At 34.2% G+C, this 20,571-nt stretch overlaps 3 protein-coding genes across 3 annotated transcripts; 2 read left to right on the top strand and 1 right to left on the bottom strand.

Annotated features, from left to right (window-relative positions):
- Positions 1 to 699: 699 nt before the first annotated feature.
- LOC108218437 (uncharacterized) lies at positions 700 to 3,902 on the top strand. The gene is made up of 4 exons (XM_017391368.2): positions 700 to 952; positions 2,191 to 2,289; positions 3,112 to 3,269; positions 3,512 to 3,902. Exons 1-4 carry the CDS (start codon positions 856 to 858, stop codon positions 3,626 to 3,628), a joined length of 471 nt encoding a protein of 156 aa, XP_017246857.1. The 5' UTR covers positions 700 to 855; the 3' UTR covers positions 3,629 to 3,902.
- An 87-nt stretch (positions 3,903 to 3,989) lies between these two features.
- LOC108218434 (uncharacterized) lies at positions 3,990 to 7,565 on the bottom strand. Its single transcript, XM_017391363.2, has 4 exons — positions 7,024 to 7,565; positions 6,289 to 6,444; positions 5,473 to 6,156; positions 3,990 to 5,270 (listed from the first exon to the last, which is right to left on the bottom strand). The coding sequence occupies exons 1-4, from the start codon at positions 7,378 to 7,380 to the stop codon at positions 4,149 to 4,151; spliced, it is 2,319 nt and encodes a 772-aa protein (XP_017246852.1). The 5' UTR covers positions 7,381 to 7,565; the 3' UTR covers positions 3,990 to 4,148.
- Positions 7,566 to 13,247: 5,682 nt separating this feature from the next.
- On the top strand, positions 13,248 to 20,315 carry LOC108219089 (ubiquitin carboxyl-terminal hydrolase 8). Its single transcript, XM_017392352.2, has 13 exons — positions 13,248 to 13,616; positions 13,814 to 14,038; positions 14,774 to 14,900; positions 15,467 to 15,529; positions 15,616 to 15,702; positions 16,199 to 16,549; positions 16,648 to 16,788; positions 16,920 to 17,090; positions 17,348 to 17,605; positions 18,228 to 18,385; positions 18,473 to 19,039; positions 19,574 to 19,847; positions 20,001 to 20,315. Exons 1-13 carry the CDS (start codon positions 13,393 to 13,395, stop codon positions 20,106 to 20,108), a joined length of 2,754 nt encoding a protein of 917 aa, XP_017247841.1. The 5' UTR covers positions 13,248 to 13,392; the 3' UTR covers positions 20,109 to 20,315.
- Positions 20,316 to 20,571: the final 256 nt, after the last annotated feature.

Below are 20,571 nucleotides of genomic sequence, written 5' to 3'. Positions count from 1 at the left end.
TAAATTTATTCTACTTTAAAAATATAATTTATAATTTTTTAAATTAATAAATATCTTCTAATATTTTGTCGTCAATTGAAATTATATAATTTGAAAAGGTAGAATATCTAAGTTAATTAAAAACTCAATTTTTTATTTCTCCATATTATATATAAAAGAATTTATTATTAAAAAAATAAATTTATTCTGTTTTAAAAATATAATTTCTATTTTTTAAATAAATATGTATTTTTTAATATATATGTAATCGGTGTTCTAAAAATCCCCGATTTAACCGATTAATCCCCGATTAATCCCCTGCAAGGTCGGCCACCGATTTGATTTTTAAAATCCGATTAATCCTTATATATATTTCTTAATCGAAGTATATATAATAAATTATTAGAATTAAAATACTATATTACTTTAAATATGAGTAATTTTAAAGTTCATGAATATAGTAAATATATTAGTTAATAAATAGCAAATATAATAATAACTACATATTAAATAATATTTTAATATTAAAATAAATCTGATTTTCAATCCGATTAATCCCCGATTTCTGATTAATCCTTGAATCGGTAGCACAACCGATTAGGTCCGGGAACCGATTTTTGTAACACTAAATGTAATTTGAAAAGGTAGAATATCTAAACTAATTAAAAACTCAGTTTTTTATTTCTTCATAGAAAAGGAACAAAAGAGACTACGTGAGTCATATAAAATGACACGCGGTAGTCCTAACGTTGTTTTTCAACCACAGCACCACCGAGGCACCGACTTATATATAAATAATAAATCTTGTTCCTCCCTGCACAATCTATCTTCTTCTACTCAGAGAAGAATTATCCAACACGAAAAGAATCTAAAGCCATGGCGTTGACTCGATGGACTACCATATTGCTTCTTGTTCTCATCACACTCTCTTCGATTTCTTCTTTGATTCAAGCCACTGATGTTAACTACTGTGGTACGTTATTGATTTTGCTTCTGTCTGTTTAATCAAACCCTTTCTTTGTCAATCTTGGTTTTGTGCTTTTGTTTAGTTTCTAATTGTTTCTTGTTGTGTCCTTGTGTTTAGGCAAGAAGATTAAAAGAATAAATAAATTGGATCTTGGGTGGTAATTTTATTTGTCTGTTGCGAAACATGTAGATAATTAGAATGATCAGAATCTTTGTATTGTTGTTAGAATGTTGAATCTTGCTTTTCGGACCTTTCTGTATAGTTGCACAGATCTAGTGCGCAACTCATTTTGTCACTTAGTTGTGGTTTGTTGAAATGAGAAGTACTATTGAGGTTATGTTGATTGTCTATTGGTTTTAGTTTCTAGTCTATGCCGATTATATGGCGACATTTGATCTGATGAGTAGAGAGTTTAACATGACTATGGATTATTAATTTCAGTTAGATGCCCGTCTAATGTGTCCTGTAATGTAGTCAACTCTAGAAACTTGTTTACTGGTCGAACAGGAGTTTAATTGCTCGTAGTCCTCAGACAAGAGGATATCTGGGTACTTGTAATATTAGTATTCCTTTTTCCTTTCATATGTGTATACAGCATTTCTAAGGGAAGTAGCTAATGAGTAGCTAAAATAATATAGAGTATTGATTATCTAAAATTTGTTGAATTTGTAGTGCTCCAATGGTGTTAAGTTATAATGGATATTTATAATTTAAAAAGGACATTCTATTCATTTGTTCTAAATTGATGAGTAGCATTGATTAATAAAATAAGCATTAATATTGGCGGAAGTCGAGGTAGATGCATTTAGAGGATGGGTGGAAAACTAGAAATTCAACAAATATAGAAGACCAATTCAAGTTATCTGCAAATATAGCCAACATGTATTCTCCATCGGAGTGTCATATTTTTTAAATGTATGTGAATGTAGATAAGGACATGTATACACAGATGCTAACTAGACAATATAGCTAAGGGGTATGCATTGTTGGAGATGCTCTTTATGATATTTCGAATCTATTTTGGCTTATGGTAGCAAAATGCAATTTACTTAAGCATGAGTATCAATTCCTTGCATAATGAAAAATGGTGTTCCTCTTTGCTACAAACAAAGAATCGCATTTTCAATATATGTAAGATAGAAAGATTTTTGATCGGGATTTATTTCACAATTTTTTGGATCATACATATCAACATTTTCTTACTTTGACTTGTACTGGATCTTCTTGTTTGATGATCTGTGTAGATAAAGCTTACTATGATGTTAAAATAAGCGGAGTTGAAATAAAACCTTATCCAGTGAAAAGAGGCAAATCAGCCACCTTCAGCATAGCGGCATCTACAGGTAATTACTTTGTTCTGTTTTACCTCTGTCGGATCATTGTCCAGCTCTAAAATTTGTCCATTAGTTAGCAGTGTTTAGCAGGATATATGTCGCTTAAACTTCTTACAATATATGATGTTAGCACAACTACTTGGTGGCTGAATTTTTAGGCAAAAAGACCTCGTGTAGAAAAATGTACACAATAAGCTACATGTCTGGATCTGTCGATTCACAATAAGCTAAACCTGATGGTTATATACATATCTATTACCTGTCATTTGTATTGGATTTCACCTTAGACTGTAGGATATGTGTGTAGTGTGTGTGTGTGGGTGAAGATGAACTTCACGGTGTCTCATTGCCCTGTGTTAAGATACTTGAAATGCTATCTCTTTCTTGTTCTGCTTTCTTTAAAGACATGCAATGTGTGTACAGTGCCAAGCACAAGTCATTTTTGCTGGGTCTTGGATATATTGTTATGCATTTTTTTGTTATTATCTGTACTTGGCATATCTCCATCCTGTATTCAGGTTTCTCATATTAATGTTTCTTTTTGCTCTTTGTGTTCTTGTTTGTTGATCAGTGAATGATAATATTTGAGGTAGTCCTATATTTACTATTACCATTTTACTTACCACTTCTCTAAATCTTATTAAATATACATTTATGGTTCTATATTAAAGTACCTAACAAGTATTCCCGTACTCTCTTGTAATTTGAAGCTTGGTTGAATGTACCATCATACATCAAGGTCTAGTATATGCCCATATATGCCCATAAAAAGGGTAAATATCTTATATTGTGGGAATAACATTATGATTCATGAACTATTGCTATGTGCAGATAAAACAATATCTGAAGGACAATTGTTGATTGAAGTTGCATATTTTGGATGGTATATCCATAGTGAAACCCATGACCTCTGTGGGGAGACCAGCTGCCCTGCTACTGGCGATTTTGTTATTTCTCACTCCCAAGTATTACCTGGAGTAACTCCACCAGTAAGTCATTTTATTTTCTCCCCCAACACGATATCTGCAACACGATACCATGGTAGTCTACAACTGCACTGATGATATAAAGGGTACAGTTCTTTTGAGGAACCATTCAAGTGCATGATTATGGGCCTATGGCTACAATATCAGGAAGGATTAACGGAACTGATATGATTAGTTAATTCTGAAAGCAAACCTGCATCAAACTCATATACACCTTCGAGTTGCTTATGGTGTTTCATTTACAGGGATCTTACACTCTTAAAATGACAATGACGGGTGGAGACGGACAAAAGCTGACATGCGTCACCTTCGATTTTAGTGTGGGATGGTTTGCAGCAGCAGAGGCGATAGCGGATATTTAAATGTATTTGTTTTCATGCGAAAATTAGACTGCGGATGTGCTCTGTGTAGCTGTGTATATTATTACAGCCAATCCAGTTACCTACAAAAGGGAATAAGTGCATGTTGAATGAACATTTGAAATCCAAATTCTCGAACTACTATTAGCGGTCTTACTCATGCTCCTTGGACTTGTTATGCTATCCGAGTTCATGTAGTTTAGTACATCTAAATCATTTGGATTTGATGTAAACCCACAACAGTTGGAATGTATGAAGGACAGAAATGTTTTACTGAGTAGCACTGTTATGTATGCAGGCACAGCTAAATGAAAATGGCTATTAGCATATTTATAACCTAATATACGAAGTAGGAACACAGGAATAACAAAAATGAGTTGAGATTAGAAACACAAAAATAACAAAAATGGCAACTGGTTTCCCATAATCAGACCCACCCATTAGGCCTGGAGATGTAACCATGATATACAACAGAAAAAACATGTTAGCCTAATCATACTTCCCTATAATTCATAAAAAGTCTTTATGCAGCAACACCAGCCTCTGGTAAGTAAGCTGCAGGTGCAGGTAAACTGGACATTACAATTTCTGAATCTGAGTTTTCAGGCTCTGGTGATGTCTGTGATTGTGTGAAATGAATTTCTATCTGTAGACGGTGATGAAGCGGAATTGATGCTATTAAACCTTTCTTCATATCTGCCTGTAATTCTCTGATGGGAATTGCAGCTAAGAAATTCTTTATGTACTCCTTGCAAGACTCCTTCCCCGCGCAAACAACCTCTTCTTGATCATTATTCACTATTTCATCGGGTTCTTTTTCTACTGCCTTCTCTGCAGAGTTATCCTTGGCATCAACCTGTTGATTCTTGTTTCCTAGTTCTGGAGCAACTATTTGCTGCTGGTCACCTGATAAACTCAGTTCTAGTGATTGAGCAGTGCCCTCGGGAAGCTTGTAAATTGTTGTATTCCTGTCGAATTTCAGAATATAAGCTTGGTTACACCCCTCGTACAGCCTCTCCCCTAATGTGTCGATGATATAGTAAGCTTCCGCTTCAACTTTTAGGACAAAGAAATGGTCATTCCAACTAATTATATATATCATGGGTTTCCCAGAGCTTAAACATTTTGATTCTGCATGGCTAATCTCATCCCATATGCTGTCAAAGGTCATAGCACCATGCAAAAAATCAAATCGCTCTTCTTGCATTCCATCAGGATGGAAAAAACCAATAAATGACTTCCTGGGAACAACTGAAAGACATCGTATATTAGCTTGGAGGACAGTATCCAAATCAAAGTGCTTGTCCGGAAATCTCTCCATGTATTCTTCATTCTCACATAGATTCCTCCACTCCAATGAGCCTTCTCTAATCAAACTATCAAACTGGGACTTGATAGGCATGAGATTGTGGTTGTTATGTAACCAATCAGCGATCACAGCAACTAGTACGGTACAGGCGCTCTCGCCTGCTGCCCGCTCACTCCTTTGATCAATGGAAGCAAAGAAGACCTGTGTTTGAAGCTTCATGTGTCCATCACGGCTCAATATTTCCTTTTGTTCCCAATTACCAACAGCAAAAGTGTCATCTCCGAACTCAGATACGGACGAGCGATTCGCACAGGATTCCCCATCAGTCTTCTGCCACTGGCATATTTTTAAAAAAAAAACATTTTTGTCAATAACCTGCCCTCTCTCTGGTATTGTTTCAAATGAATGACTTGCTTTTAGTTAGTGCTAGTATGCTACATAGTATATGAAGCTAAACTATTAATTCATGCAAGCTTATTGAAATGCCTGTCTCATGAACATATTTACTAAAATTCAACAGAAGTATAATAGATCTTACCCAGAAAGACAGAGATTCATCAGAGCTGAGTTGTCGACGATCAAAGTCAATGTCGTCTCCACCTTCTTCTCCATTACCTTTCTTCAAAAGCGGCTCGCCCTTGGCTTTGGGAGATCTAAAGCTCATCTTCCTCTTTTTCCAAGGCAGCAAACTGCGCTTTGAATTTACACACACAGATTGTTCAGGGAGAGATGTATGTTTGTCCTCTACTTTTGAGCAACCAGCATCTGTTTTCCGGTTGCTGTAGTAAACCCAATCCTCGTCCTCTGTGTTGCTCTTCACATTAGAATAAACTGACCCCGCATGATTTGCAGAAGCCAGTGTGCCATAACTAAATGATTTTCTCACAGTAGGATCTTCCTTGACCTCGTCTAATTCCCCTTCCTCTAATTCATCAAGAGATTCAGAATCAAACGGATAGGTATAATCACCTTCCTCACTCCTGGAGGAGTACCTGCCATCACTGCCCTCTTCCTCAAGGCAGACTTTTTTAGCTCTCCTTGTTGAAACATAATCAGTAAAGATCCTTACCTTTCTGAGACCAGCTTTAAGTGCAGAAAGCTCGTCTTTTTCTGCAGAAGAATGACCTCCTGCATGAAATGGAGAAGCAATGGACACTCTTGGCTTTAAAACTGGATGTACTGATTCTTGAGCAATTCTTAACTCCACTAAGGTGAGTGATATCTGCAAAATGAATGTCAGTCGATATATTCAATCACCTGAATCTAAATGAAAATCTAAGCATAGAAGTTATAATTATATAATATTTTAAAAAAAAAAAAGGCAGGTTGAAAAAACACATGTTATAGTACTCACACAAAGTGAGGGACGAGGCTCAACTGCAGTTCCAGAAACTACTACAGGTATACTAAGCTCACATGCTTCTCCATCAGCTGCATAGGCAAATTCAGCAAGGTTCAAAATGGCCGTTCCAATAGTCAGAACTTTGTTCTTTGGTCCTAAATTTGATCCCTGAATTGGAAGATACACAAGTAAATAATTCTAAAATCAAACATTTTTGGTAAATCGCGTGATTCTCCTACCCAGGGAATCTCCGCTCCGCTTAACCTAGTTATAAACCTATCATCATTAATATCAGTGCAAGATTCTCTAGATGATACAATGAAGCAACTCAAAACACATTAACCGGAAAGAAAAGCTAAAATCAACAAAGATTCAATGGCACTACACATATAATACATTAATCACCATACGGTCAACATATAAAACAAGCCAATTAGACGACATCTAAAAGTGCAAATGCAAAAAATATGATTAGTAGTAACGGATATCATATTATCAGTGAAACTATGAAACTACTTAATCTAATAGCACATTGACACCTCCAATTAGTCTTTGAAAAGAAATAATAAGCATGATATTAACAAACATCAACTACATATCCACTTCAATTGGATTTCTGATGCTACAAATAAGTTCACATCACAAAACCTAACAAGTTGAATTAAGTTGCTATATAGGCACATAAATCTGCAATTAAATAAACAAAAATAATAATTAGAAAGAAAGCAAACAAGAGACAAGACTCACATTGAGGAGAGTGAAAGAGATTTCCCAAGGATGAAACACAGTATCCTTAATGCCTGAAAGAGTGCAAACATTACAAAACACTTGTTGGTCCCACCGAACGACGCCGTTTGAGCCGACAGCCTCTTCCTTTGTAATATTCCTCTTCACAGTTCGCCTCAACGAGCTGAGAGCAACCTTGGGTCCCTTCCATTTGATTTCCACAGCAACTTTTGGATAGCATTCTTTCTGTGCACCCGCATGCAGCAGATCCCCGCCGGTGAAGCACCACCCCTGAAGACCGTTGACCACTAGCTTGACCTCGAATTTCTTGGACACGAGTGGGGGCCACGGCCTCCACCTCATCATCTTCACCCCCATTACCTCCTCTTTTGCAAAGGGTCTTCAAAAGAGTGTAAAAGATGTACAGTGTATGTATTTATTCAAAATGAGGTCTTTTTAAAAGAAACAAATCCTTTAAATCTTGTTGAGAGAGAGAGAGAGAGAGAGAGAGAGATTGTATTATGTATAGGAGGAATGGTGAGTGTTGTTATTTATGAGGGAGGGAGAGACAGGGAGAGGGAGAGGGAGAGAGATGAAAAAGATTGCGGGTAGGGTTGAATTTGGGTCACCAAAAAGTTCATATCACATGCCTGCATAGCCTAAAGAATTCAGTTATATATAATTCTTCTCTAGTTAATTTAAGTTAGTAGGCTTTAAGTTAAGGTAGTTGTATATGTGTAACTAAGCAGTTCACTTTCAAGTTCAATGCACTCGTGAACTGTTTTGCGCAACGCATTTTAATTACTCATGTAATTGTTGTTCAACCGAAATGACGATAGTGTCCTCATCTACCTCCAGATAAGATTTGCATTCAATTCTCTACGACTTTAGAGCAAGTTCAATGGTGAGCTAAAAATAGGTGTAGCTATTGCTATAATATAGCACCAAAAAGTGGTTTTTGGTGCTAAAATAATATCTCATCTCCAATGGTTGGTGCTATATCTTGTGCCAAATTCATATATGTGCATTCATGTACTTGAATAGGTTGAGATATAAATCTATTTTTTATTCATTTCCTTTTCACTTTTTTATTTTTTGATGAGGTGACAATTATAGATATTGCTATAGTTTGTGCTAAATATAGCACCAACTATAGCAATATGCTATTTTAGCACCAAGTTTAGCACACCATTGGAGTTGAAATTTTTTGATTTTGAGTTATAATATAGATATAACACAAGATATAGCTCACCATTGGACTTGCTCTTATACAACACTCCCAATCTTTCCCGATAAAACATTGCCAGTTTTATTGAAGTAACGGTACTGTACATTTATTATTTGGAACTTCTAACTAAAATGGTCATACCAAATTCTGAAGATAGATGGGGCTTTTTATTATTTATTAAATCGGTTTTTCTATGGTGTGCCCATGGGCACACAATAAGCACTAAATCCTATGCATTTGGTGCATTTTTATTGGTCATCTAATCATAAATAAAGATGTCCCCCTGCATTTACACCAAGTCCACTAATTAAAATCCATCAAACTCCTCAAATTTAGTGTATAATGTGTGCTCATTGGCACACACTAGAAAGACCCTTATTAAATTAAATAAGGGTCAAGATAAATTTTTTTTATCAAATTTTATATGACATCTTTTAATTAATTTCGTTACACAAATAATAACGAGGCCCCCTTGCATATGCATTAATTTTCTAATTAAAATCATCCAATTTGATATTTAATAAAAAAATAAGTTAGAAGGTGATTTTAATTAGAAAATTAGTGTATATACAAAGGGGGCTCGTTATTATTTGTGGGACGAAATTAATTAAAAGTTGTCATATAAATTTTGATAAATTTTTTAGTTTATGTTGACATTTTTTAAAATTAGATAACATTTTATTATAAATATAAAATTTTGAAAAATAAAACAAAAGTAAATACATAGTTAGTATTTAATAAAAATTTAATTTATATATAATTTATAAATAATATTTTTCTGAATATAATATGTAAAAAGAGTAAAGTACGTGGTTAAAAAAAAACACAACAATCAAAAAACATTAATTTATTGTTTCACAGTGAAAAGGAGAGAGAAAGTAGTTGTTGACTTGTTGCAGAAAAAGAGAATATTTATGACAGTGCCCTCAGGGTACAGGATAAACAACCTCATTAAATAATTGTACCAGAAAAATAAATATTTTGTTGAGGGGATTGTACCATTTTTGTTTTTATAAAATATGATAAGACGAGATACCTGTATCAGTTATTTATTCATTAAATACATTAATAACGTAGCTAAAGATTAAAAACATATTCGATGATAGAATTTTTAATGTATGTAATTTTTGAACATTTGACTCTTTTTTTTTTTGTTATTATGAAACGGAAGAAGTATTGGAAATAAGAAATAAGTATGAGCAAATATTACAGAAAAAATTAAAAAAGTTTCAAGAGAAATTTAAAATTATAAAAAGGAAGCACAAATTCTGAAGAATGAATAAATAAAGGAGTGGCCCGACGCAATTACGTAATACAAAGATGCAGAAATCAGCATGGTTAAGCTGTTAAGCATGCTTTATTTCTAGATGGCCGGTAATAAGATAAGCTTTTGAAACTTTTTGGAATTCACTTTTTAAGTAAATATTACTTGAAATGTCAGTGGTCTATTCATGACCAAATTATGTCCCCTCATGATGATCAATGCTATATTTTGCTAATTTAAAAATTAATGTTTTGTTTGGTTGGGATGAATGATTAAATGAAAAATAACTATGATTTTTAAGAAATTCATTCCTTCCTCTGTTCCATTCCCTACATCATGTGCTAGATATCACCCCCTCCATTTGAGATGGAATGCTCCATTCTCCTCCATCCTCAATTTTTTCTCAACTCTCATCACAGCAATTTTGCACTCCTTCAAATTTTTTCAAAATTTTCTTCCTATTTTTATTAGTTTCAAGTATTTTTTACTCATTTCATTCCATTCCATTCCTCTCAACCAAACACAACATAATAGTAAAACACTAGAATAATTACAGTTAATTCTCAACCAATTTTGAGAGCAACCGAAGATAAAATGAATATGTCAAATATTTCCTCGCTACTATTCTACATGACTTTATTAAAAATTTATGAATATTAAGGAATTTCAACTCTCGTAATTTTTATCCTATTATCCATATTGCAACAATTCATTTTACATATTGAGTTACAAAAATTGATTCACAATGATGTACTTAATTAATCGAAGGACGAACAATTAATAAGGGGAGAGAGTTCTCAGAAGTGATTATCATCGAGGATCATTTTCTATCACACAAACGAGAAAAAGTCTTAGAGTGATGTCCTTGTACGTATGGGTTAAAATCTTTTGTTATAAAAAATAAATTGCATGCGGATAGATTACTAGAATAACCTAATTAAAATACCTAAAAGACTACTAGAGTGAGATGAGCACGGAGAGATTTTATATATGGATCCACGATTCTTGACTTTGGTGTGCACCACATAAAAATATTTGGTCAGAAACTAAAGTGTTGGTGTGGGGAATTAGGAATGAACTGTGAACTTTATCATGTTTGGTGCATGAGATTAGCATGCAATGCAATAAAAGAGAATGTACTCGCAGTAGTGTTTTAGTGGAGAACTAATTCTAGTGGGGTTAGTAAAATTTGTGGTTCTACAACACAATTGTGACTTGTGAGTTGTGACACGCTTCACAACATTGTCAACTAGGCTGGTCTGGTGGTCTCTGCCTGTTATACGAGTCTAGTAAGTCTGTTATTCGGTTCTACTAGTTATTAATACTAGCCTTTAACCGTGCGAAGCACGGGCAAGTATTTAATTCATAATTTATTATTTATAAGTTAATTTTTAAAATTATTTTAGTATTTTAGTATAATTGGAACATCTATTTATAAGTGTTTTTAGTATTAATATATGTTATTAATAATAGTTTCATTTTTTTAACTAATTATATTTAAGAGGATAATGATAAAGTTTTTGAGTGTTTTTAGTATTTGAAATTATTTAATAAAAGAAGAGTAATAGAGCTACATATGTTGTAGATTTCTAGTTGTATAAGGAGAGTACTAAACCAAAAAAAATATGACCAAACCAAAAATTTGTACGACTACAAATTATACCATGTTGGCTTATTATAGTATAGTAAGTATAGTATAGATGGTATGTTCGAGTTCACTTAGGTTGATAAATTGGTTAAGTTAATTAAGAGTGCAGATGTAAATTCTGATAATCAAATTTAGAGGTGTATTAAATACGTAGTTAAATTTCATTAGCAAGATATGATATTGAATCATATGATTGTTTCTTAGGTTAAAGCAGCCTAGCAACGTTAGCTGAAATTAAAATAAGTGCTTCTTTCTTAAAATAAAAAAATAAAATATAAGTGAGAAACAAGTTAAGACTTATAAGTAATTGTTTTTATCAAATAAAAAATATTAAACTTTTATTAGATATTTAATCAAATATTAAAAAATAGGTTTTAATATTATGTAAATAATGGGAGACGAACACCATTATCAGAAGGCATGTTGAAAAGTTCAACAAAAATTAGATAAAAATTTTGATGTAGGAAGAAAAACGTTCGAGAGAATAACAAAATCCGTGAAATTAAAAAGAAAGGATAATTTTCATTCAAAAAAATCTGTCCGGTTCAAAAATTTGGCCAATAAAATTTCAATGATCGAAAAGAAATCCAAATGACAAACAAAAACTCACGGGAAGAAAGAAAATAAAAAAGCAAAAAAATCAAATTCGAAAAATTATATCAGACATCGAAACAAAGTCATGTAAAATGACACTGACACAGGTGATAGATTCTCTTAAGAAACGATAATATAATGAGTTTTGCAACTCTGAATAGAAAAAAGTGCACAGGTAGAGGAGCACTGTAGTCTGTAGCAGCAGTTTAACGAAATTCTATCCACCCACATTTCAGATTGAGAATAACTAAGATTACATTGGCCCAGATATATATAATTGGGTAAGTTACAGGGCCCATAGTCCATAGAAAGTCCGAACAAAGTCCAATAGCTCTTGAAGACATTATATAGCCCAGCCCAACAACAGGTTGAATGTCAAGAAAGCAAGGGACGTGAAAAGTCCGCAACAGATAATTTTTTTTTTTTTTTTTGTGAAAACAGGGCCATCAATCAACAATTTCGTGTTAATTACTCCAATTTATCTTTGAAAAAATTATTAATTACTCCAATTTATCTTTGAAAAAATTATTAATTATTATATTTAATTAATGAAATCATAAATATAATTCTAATTTGATAAGAAAGAAAGACTAACTAATAGTTATTATATCTTAATTTTGCAACAAGTTGAACTGCATATACTTGTTTTGAGTGTTAAATTTGTACTAATATAGTAATACATGCATTTTAACAAAATTAACACACGTTTTTAATATATTTTTTGTAGATGAAGCTAAATTGGTACTGCATATGTATTTTGATTCAAAAAAATTTAACAGTTGAAAAAGTTGGAATTTTCATAAAATTATTACATGATATACAAGTTTCTGAGAATTAATGTAAAACGAAGATTTCATATAATCTTTCCATCTCCTCTCTAGTTGTCCTCTTTTAACTTCATCATCGATCATTTTTTAAAGATTATGAAAGAGCGTTTTTATTAGTTTAAAATTTTAAAAATAAATTTATATATTCTATAATGATATTTTTTAAATATTTATTTGATTATGTAATATATTAAATTTTGATAATTTTATCATATAAAGTCAAAATTAGACAATTAAAAAAAAGGCGAAAATAAAATAATATGTAGAAGTTAGTTGCATTTTATAGTACTCAAGATCTTATCTAAACTTGTTACTTTTGGAGATCTAAAAATTTATCCAAAAATATCAAAACTTTGAAAAAAATTATAAATTTTCCATCAAATGTTATCCAATAAAATGTAATATAATAATTGCATATCTAAAATTTCAAAACCCTATCAACTGCCACCAGATTATATTAAATTTTATGAAATCCATACTTAATCCGTTGGATTCTCCAAAACCCAAAAGATCTCGACAATGCGATTTAATACTACGCCTAGTGAGGTGTATAAAACAGGGAGCCCTGGTCTAAATTGAAACAAACATACGGAAACACAACACAAACATAAACAAAACAAGATGTACTAGTAAAACTGAGATCTGTAACGGTGAAAGCTGTCGTGTCGTCCACCTGTTCCAGCCTTCTCTCCCCCACTCTCTCTCTCCCTCGCGTGCGCGACACTCCCCAGCAAAAACGCCTCTCCAGGTCTTTCGAGTAAATCCCAATTCCCCGGTATAAAAAACCGGTCAACGCCGTCAGAAACCATCAGCCCGAAAGACACAATTCATGAACCGTCGCCTGAATCGATTCATCAAAACCCTAATTTTCTCTCTCTTCCATTCACTCTCTCTCCTCAAAGCCCTTCTCTCTGAAAACTTAATTCAGTCTCTCTCTCTTCATTCCATGTTGTTCGATTACGACAACGAGTACGACGACGGTTTTAGCACTCCTCTCGCAACCCCATTCACTCTCCCCAATGATGAACCCCAACTCTATCTCGTCAATGACAGGTCCTCTCTCCCCCCCCCCTCTCTCTCCCTCCCTCCCTCCCTCCCTCCCTCCCTCCCTCTCTCTCTCTCTCTCTCCCTCCCTCTCTCCCTCTCTCTCTATCCCACCCCCCCCTCTCTCTCCCTCTCTGAATTGTGATTTTTTGTTGTTTTTACTAGTGAATTAGTTCTGGTTTAAATTAGGGTTTTGTTTTGGACAGGTGGTGGAATGAGGCACGAGGGGCGGTGTTATCGAGTGATATCACAGGCGTTTCTTATCTCACCACTTCGATGTTTTCGAAAGTGGATGATTTCTGGGAGGTTAATGAACATAGCTCTGAAATTTCGATGAAAATGATGAGGGAAGAGACGGAAGGTGGGGGAGAAGGCGTGTTGTGTGAATACGCTTTGCTTTTGGATTGGATGTTTCTGCGGGCTCTTAAATGGTAGGGCATTGTATCTGATATTCTGCATGTGTGATTTAGTATATGTTTTGATTTGGTTAGTTACTCAGTTTGCTTAATTATAGTTATGCATCGTGACTTTTGTTTGTTCGAGCTGCATTTATACATTCTATATAAGCAAAGTAGAAAAGTAGGAGATGCATTGAATTGAATCACTTTGTGGGCATTAAATAAGAGATGACTTATAAAATTGTTCTTGGGTCCTTGTAGATCTGTAGTAATGCTTTTCATTCTAGATTACTTGTTTCTTCTTTGAATAGGTAAGAAATATAGGAAACGAATTGCAATTTGGAAGCCTTTCTTTACCTGGTATTTTGAAATTGATACACTCGATTCTCGGCGTTTGTAGTTCATTACCATGTGATCTGTGCTCATGAGCGGAAATGTTGGTTTAAGTAGTATTTTGTTCCTGTGAATTCTTCCCGTCTCACAAAAGTTGTCGCATAAGTAATACATTGTACCCTGCCCTATATCTTTTTTTAACATGTACATGTAAATAAAGTTAATTTTGAGGATAGACAGTGTTTCGCAATTAAATTACACAGTTAATCTCTAAAACAGCAATACATTAACATATATACAGTGCTAAATATTTTAACCTGGTTTTCCATATTTGCACAGAGAGGGATTTCCTATTTAAATGGAATTGTGGTTTAATTAACAGCTGGTGGGTTACATGTTGGTCCTTGCTGATTTTCCTTGTGTTCTTTCATGCAGGCATAATGATTTGAACAAGGGTGAAACTATTCTTTCTGCTCAAGATACCATGCAGGATCCATTTTCTCTGAAAATACGTTATTTTTTGGGGAAGATGAATATTTTGGATGCAAAAATTAGCAGAAAGGTTTGATGCAACTTGCTTGTTCGTGCTACTCGCTCTATGCTTTTAAACATGGCTATGGTTGTAGTTCGTATTTTTATTGGAATTCTAGTATGCTAATAAGGCTATGCCTGACCATGAACTTTTCATACTATTTATTCTTCAACTCTACTACGGTGACAAGCACCTTTTAGTATCTTTCATTTTTATAGGAGATGTTGGCGTCCAAATTTTATTAGTAATACAAATTAACGAGTAGATCTTACTTGCTTCTTTTGTTCCAATTATAGCATTCTAGCTTATTGTCCCTAATACCCATGCTCTATGCAACCTAGTTAATCTTTGTAATTTTTTGTTTTTGAAATATATATATCTGTTGGAAACTGAATTCTATGAGCAACCAAAGGATGGGTATCAATTTGTTTTCTGTTGCATGCTGTTCATTTATTCCAGGTGACTGAGATATTATATCAAATCTTCTTAAAAGAATCAGAGTTCTGTCAGCTTATAGGAAATAATTTACTCTTATCTCTGTGTACAAGTTATTTCTTTTATTCACTTTTATCTGACGATCAATTTGCACTTTGCAGGAGAATGAAGCTGGCACGTTTGAAAGAGCATGCAATATTTTCTGTGTTGACGATGATGGCCAGGTGAGACAAGAACCTCACAATTGGTACCGATGTTGAATTGTTATGCTTTTGAGGCAAAAGTTGTTCATTTGATTTATATTTTACAGTTTCGCATACGGGACTTCTCAGGACAGATAACTCAGTTCAGCGTAAATGACAGAAATATACCAGATTCAGCTCTACAGAATGAAGGGGTAAATATTTAATTTGTTTTTTTTTTTGTTCTGTAGGAACAAATTAGTGTGAGTTAAATTATGTTGAACTGTTATGTAATATAAAATGATTTGTCAGAATTAAATCCATATATCCTTACCATAGAACAGTAATGAGGCCCTGCAATCTGTATGTGATGTCATAGGTGTGGAATCGTGTTTAAATTGTTTTATATGTTAAAATTGAGATGAATAAACTAATTAATTTGTCGTTCATTAGAATATATTAAACAATTCTGATAAGTTCTGGAACCAAATTGATATGGAATATGTATTATATGATTAAAAAATAAAGTTAAAAATTCTATCAAGAGTAATACGTGTAAACACAAAATTTATGCTTTGCTATACTAAATAGAGCATGTGTATTCTGCCTGCATCAGTGGAATGCTATATTATCTGTTAGATTTCTTTGTTTCGAATCATTACATGTCATGGAAGAGTGATTCTTTGCTCATTTAGCAAAACTTGTGTGCAGATTCTTCTAGAATTGCAATTATATGGGCTCTCTCATATGACGAAAGGAAGACACCGTGTGAAGGATGAGACAGTAGTAGATCAATTTAAGGGCGAAGATTTCTTTTGGACTGGTTCGCCTAAAATGAATGGAAGCATTAATATTAGTGCAGATATAAGAGTTGACTGCCAACCATCTAATAGTCTGTATCGAGAAGCTCGTGCAATGGGACTGACGGGGTTGTTGAATCTTGGGAATACGTGTTTTATGAACAGTGCTGTCCAGTGTTTAGTGCATACCCCAAAGTTTGTTGATTATTTCCTTGGAGATTTTAAAAAAGATTTAAATTTTGAAAATCCCTTGGGCATGAATGTATGTTTCTGTGAACCTCACATAATTAGGCTTTGACATATAGTTTAAAATTTCTCTGTATTGCACTGTCCAACTCTAACATTATTTTGAATGTTCAGGGTAAGCTTGCTTTAGCATCTGGGGATTTGTTTAGAAAACTATGGACTCCGGGAGCAAGACCGGTGGCTCCAAGTATCTTTAAATCCGCACTTTCCGCTTTTGCACCTCAATTCAGTGGCTACAACCAGCAAGATGCTCAAGTTAGTTGCATATTAGTCAAAAGTTTTTTGTTTGCTAAATATATTATTTAAAAGTTAGTGGGCATGTTAATTGCTTGGCAGAAAGATGTATACTAATACCCTTGTCATGTAACCCTTCTTCGCTGATACAGGAGTTCCTTGCTTTTTTGTTGGATGGACTGCATGAAGACCTCAATCGAGTCAAATGCAAGCCATATATTGAAGTAAAAGATGCAGATAATATTCCTGACAATGAAGTAGCAGATGAACACTGGCGGAATCATCTTGCTCGTAATGATTCGATCATCGTTGATGTGTGCCAAGTTAGTTTACTATTACTAAGAGAACCTTTCTGTCTGATTCAAGTTCCATTTTCCTATATGAGACGTTATTTGTTTAATCTAATATATCATTTTAATTAGTTATCCCCATTTCCACTTTCTTTATTTAGTGGGCAGCTTTTGATTTACAATTCCTGATTGCATATCACGTTTGCTTATCAGGAATTCAATTTGCTTATTTGCAGCATATAAAACTTAATCAGACATGCTAAATAAGTCTACTTTCTTGCTTTTTGCAGGGCCAATTTCGATCGAAATTAGTTTGCCCTATCTGCAAGAAGGTGTCAATTACGTTTGATCCTTTTATGTATGTATCGTTGCCACTGCCTTCAACAACAATGCGGACTATGACTTTGACAGTCCTGAGCACTGATGGGAGTTGTATGCCCATCCCAGTTACTGTAACTGTACCTAAGTTTGGAAAGTGTGAGGATCTTGTTAAGGCTGTTAGTGTTGCATGCTCTTTACGTGATGATGAAACACTACTGCTGGCAGAGGTATGTGTAGCTTGATCTTGTCTAGCTTATATGGAAATCGACCCAGTTTGTTTCATATACATGACTGGAGTATATGCTCTAAAACTGTTAGCATTAAATTATAAGTTCCCTTACTTAGATGTGCTGTAGTGTTGTGTCTTTGCTTTATTTGACATGTTTCCATATATTTCTGCATTAGCATTTAGACCTATATATTATATGCTGAATAAGCCAAGCACAAGAGACCTTAGTTGCTAAAACTAGGTTTGCAGTCTTGCACACTCTAGTTTTAGAAGTTTATTACGGCGTGAGATGCAATATGATTCTGAAATTGAGACATTGTGAAAACTTTACAAAATTATTACGGCGTGAGATGCAATAATATACTCTGTTGTGCTGTATGGGTTTCATATTTGAACTGTGGCATTTATCTTCTAAATATTATCCAATTTGATCAGATACGTGATTTGACTTGGGTGATTGATTATGTTGATCATATTACTGGCTTGTGTGATTGATTACCTTAAACTAGTTGACTATTACGGTGCTCTACAGATCTGAAGTGGATGTATAAAAAATTATGTTTGCATTGGTCATCTTGTACCTAGGACATGTCTTTATTGATTGGCTCTGTGATTTGCAGGTATATGGAAGTCAAATTATGCATTTTTTGGACAAACCATCTGATTCAATTGACCTGCTTAGAGATTCTGATCAACTCGTGGCTTATCGGTTGCCAAAAGATAGTGGTGATTCATCTTATTTGGTTGTGTTCATGCATCAGTATGAACATACGCCAATGTAAGTCCAATCTTTTGGTTATTTGTTGAGTATTTTTTTTCGCGGACATAATGATTTTTACTGTTTTGGTTATTGTTACTTGATCAGGTATAAATATGTGGACAATTGGAAGAAGTTCGGCATTCCTTTATTAGCAAGAATGTCTGATATTTCTAAAGGATCTGATATCCGTGAACAGTTTCTAAAGTTACTTAGTCCATTTCTAATGTCAGTGGAGGATGTTTTTGTGGAGTATGACGATGCTCAGACCAGTGGTAGTGAAGACTCTAGGACGAAGGATGGTGGCAGCAGTGTTACGATAAATGTCTATGTGAATAGTGAAGTAGAGGATGGTGATGTCAATAGTGTAGTTGAAGATGACTTAAATGTGAGGGATGATTTCCATTTTTCTTTAGTAGAAGAACACAGTTTACTAGCGGGTACCCCAATAGAGATGAATGAGCCATTACCATCCCCAAGATCCTGCAGGAAATATACAGTGCTTGTTACGTGGCCAAATAAGATGATGAATTTGTATGACACAGCTCGCTTGATCTCATTGCCAGAGATATGTAAATCTTCATTATTCACTAAAAGGCCTCAAGAATCTGTTTCTCTCTATAAATGCTTGGACGGGTTCTTAAAAGAGGAGCCTTTAGGACCCGAGGACATGTGGTAAGTTTATTCCCACTTTTCTTTTGCTCACCTAGTAATAATTTGCTGGGATGTTCTTCTAAACAGGATTACATGAATAAAGTATTTGTAAGATTTCTGGTTGTCCTTGAAGAAATGGTTTGAGGGAATAGAATTTTCCAGCTTAAAGAAAAGTATTTAAAGTTGTAAAGCAGGTATCAGTATAAGCATACACAGAATGAATACTGAATAGGTGACCAGCCATCAATTTTTCACTGAATAGTACCAAGGGGGTTTTCCTCTGCAAAATTGTCACTGCTAGACACTTGTGCACTGTTAAGTATGTACATACTATTTTAGATCTTCCAGAACCTTAGATGGATTAGTAGTTACAAATTGTCCATCTTTTTAGATTTTCGTGCTTGTTGTACGAGAATGATGTATTTGTACTATCTTGATATTGTTACTTATGACCGTAAGCACAATAATTCATAATAGTTTGCCTTATTGATTTTGCTACACACTGAACAGATATCTGTTGGAATTATTTTAATTATTTGTGAAAATTATAATTAGGTACTGTCCTAAGTGCAAGGAGCATCGCCAGGCCAGCAAAAAATTGGATCTTTGGAGACTGCCAGAGATTTTGGTTATTCATCTAAAGCGGTTTTCATATAACAGGTTTTCTAAGAGTAAGCTGGGAACTTTTGTGGACTTTCCAGTTGAGGACTTGGATCTCACACATTACATTGTTCACAGAACTAGTGAGGTTTCAGAACGATATTCATTATATGCGATTGTTAACCACTATGGCAGCCTGAGCGGGGGTCATTATACTGCATTTGTCCAAGTAAGTGATGCTGACTTGTCAAGCACGGGTCCTTGCTTGCTGTAACCCTACATCCTCATATATTTTACTTCTAATTTTTTTGTAGCTGTTGTTTTTAGAGAGACGGATAGTTGGATTTGCCAGTGTTTAATTATGTGGTGTTCATTCTTGCAGCATGGACAAAACCAGTGGTATGAATTTGACGACAGCCATGTTTCCCCTGTAGCCGAGGAACAAATAAAGACTTCAGCTGCTTATGTTCTTTTCTATAGGAGAATCTGACCGGGACACAATCGGGTAGAATGTTAAAAAGTAGGACTCAGGCTTGGGGACTGGCATGTCCATGTTTTTTGAAATTAAATATAGTTTGTATAGCAATATCTTGGATTCGGTTTAAAGTTACTATAGAAAGTTGCAAAGCTCGACGCCAAATCTTTACAGGCCATTATTTGGTCATATGATATGAAAGGTCGTAATATTTTGCTATTATTTCTACTATTGCATTGATAGTTCTCATCTGAATCCTATACATTTTTTTATTCCTAATCGCTGCGGCATGGGAAATCCTCTGAGAAAATGATCTTCTGAGGATTGATTATGTGAATATGAGCAATTTTAAGGGGGTACTAGTGATTCTTTTATAAACAGTACTCCCTCTGTCCCATTTAATTGTATACGTTTCTTTTCAACCGCGACAAGCATTTCAATGCTCTTATAAAATATAGTTCTGTAACTTATTTTTGAG

The sequence above is a fragment of the Daucus carota genome, chromosome 4, assembly GCF_001625215.2.
Source record: "Daucus carota subsp. sativus chromosome 4, DH1 v3.0, whole genome shotgun sequence".
NCBI classification, from domain to species: Eukaryota; Viridiplantae; Streptophyta; class Magnoliopsida; order Apiales; family Apiaceae; genus Daucus; species Daucus carota.
Note: the sequence above shows the minus strand (reverse complement) of the source record. Positions and strands in the feature narration are given on the sequence as shown.

Bases quoted from the DNA above. Each gene is read 5' to 3' on its own strand.
- LOC108218437 (XM_017391368.2), top strand. From the start codon at position 856: ATGGCGTTGACTCGATGGACTACCATATTGCTTCTTGTTCTCATCACA. The intron at 953-2,190 runs GTACGTTATTGA...TGATCTGTGTAG, and splicing joins CACTGATGTTAACTACTGTG to ATAAAGCTTACTATGATGTT. The intron at 3,270-3,511 runs GTAAGTCATTTT...TTTCATTTACAG, and splicing joins TACCTGGAGTAACTCCACCA to GGATCTTACACTCTTAAAAT.
- LOC108218434 (XM_017391363.2), bottom strand. From the start codon at position 7,380: ATGGGGGTGAAGATGATGAGGTGGAGGCCGTGGCCCCCACTCGTGTCC. The intron at 6,445-7,023 runs GTGAGTCTTGTC...CTTCCAATTCAG, and splicing joins TCTCTTTCACTCTCCTCAAT to GGATCAAATTTAGGACCAAA. The intron at 6,157-6,288 runs GTGAGTACTATA...TTCATTTTGCAG, and splicing joins AGCCTCGTCCCTCACTTTGT to ATATCACTCACCTTAGTGGA.
- LOC108219089 (XM_017392352.2), top strand. From the start codon at position 13,393: ATGAACCGTCGCCTGAATCGATTCATCAAAACCCTAATTTTCTCTCTC. The intron at 15,530-15,615 runs GTGAGACAAGAA...TATATTTTACAG, and splicing joins GTGTTGACGATGATGGCCAG to TTTCGCATACGGGACTTCTC. The intron at 16,789-16,919 runs GTTAGTTGCATA...TCGCTGATACAG, and splicing joins ACAACCAGCAAGATGCTCAA to GAGTTCCTTGCTTTTTTGTT.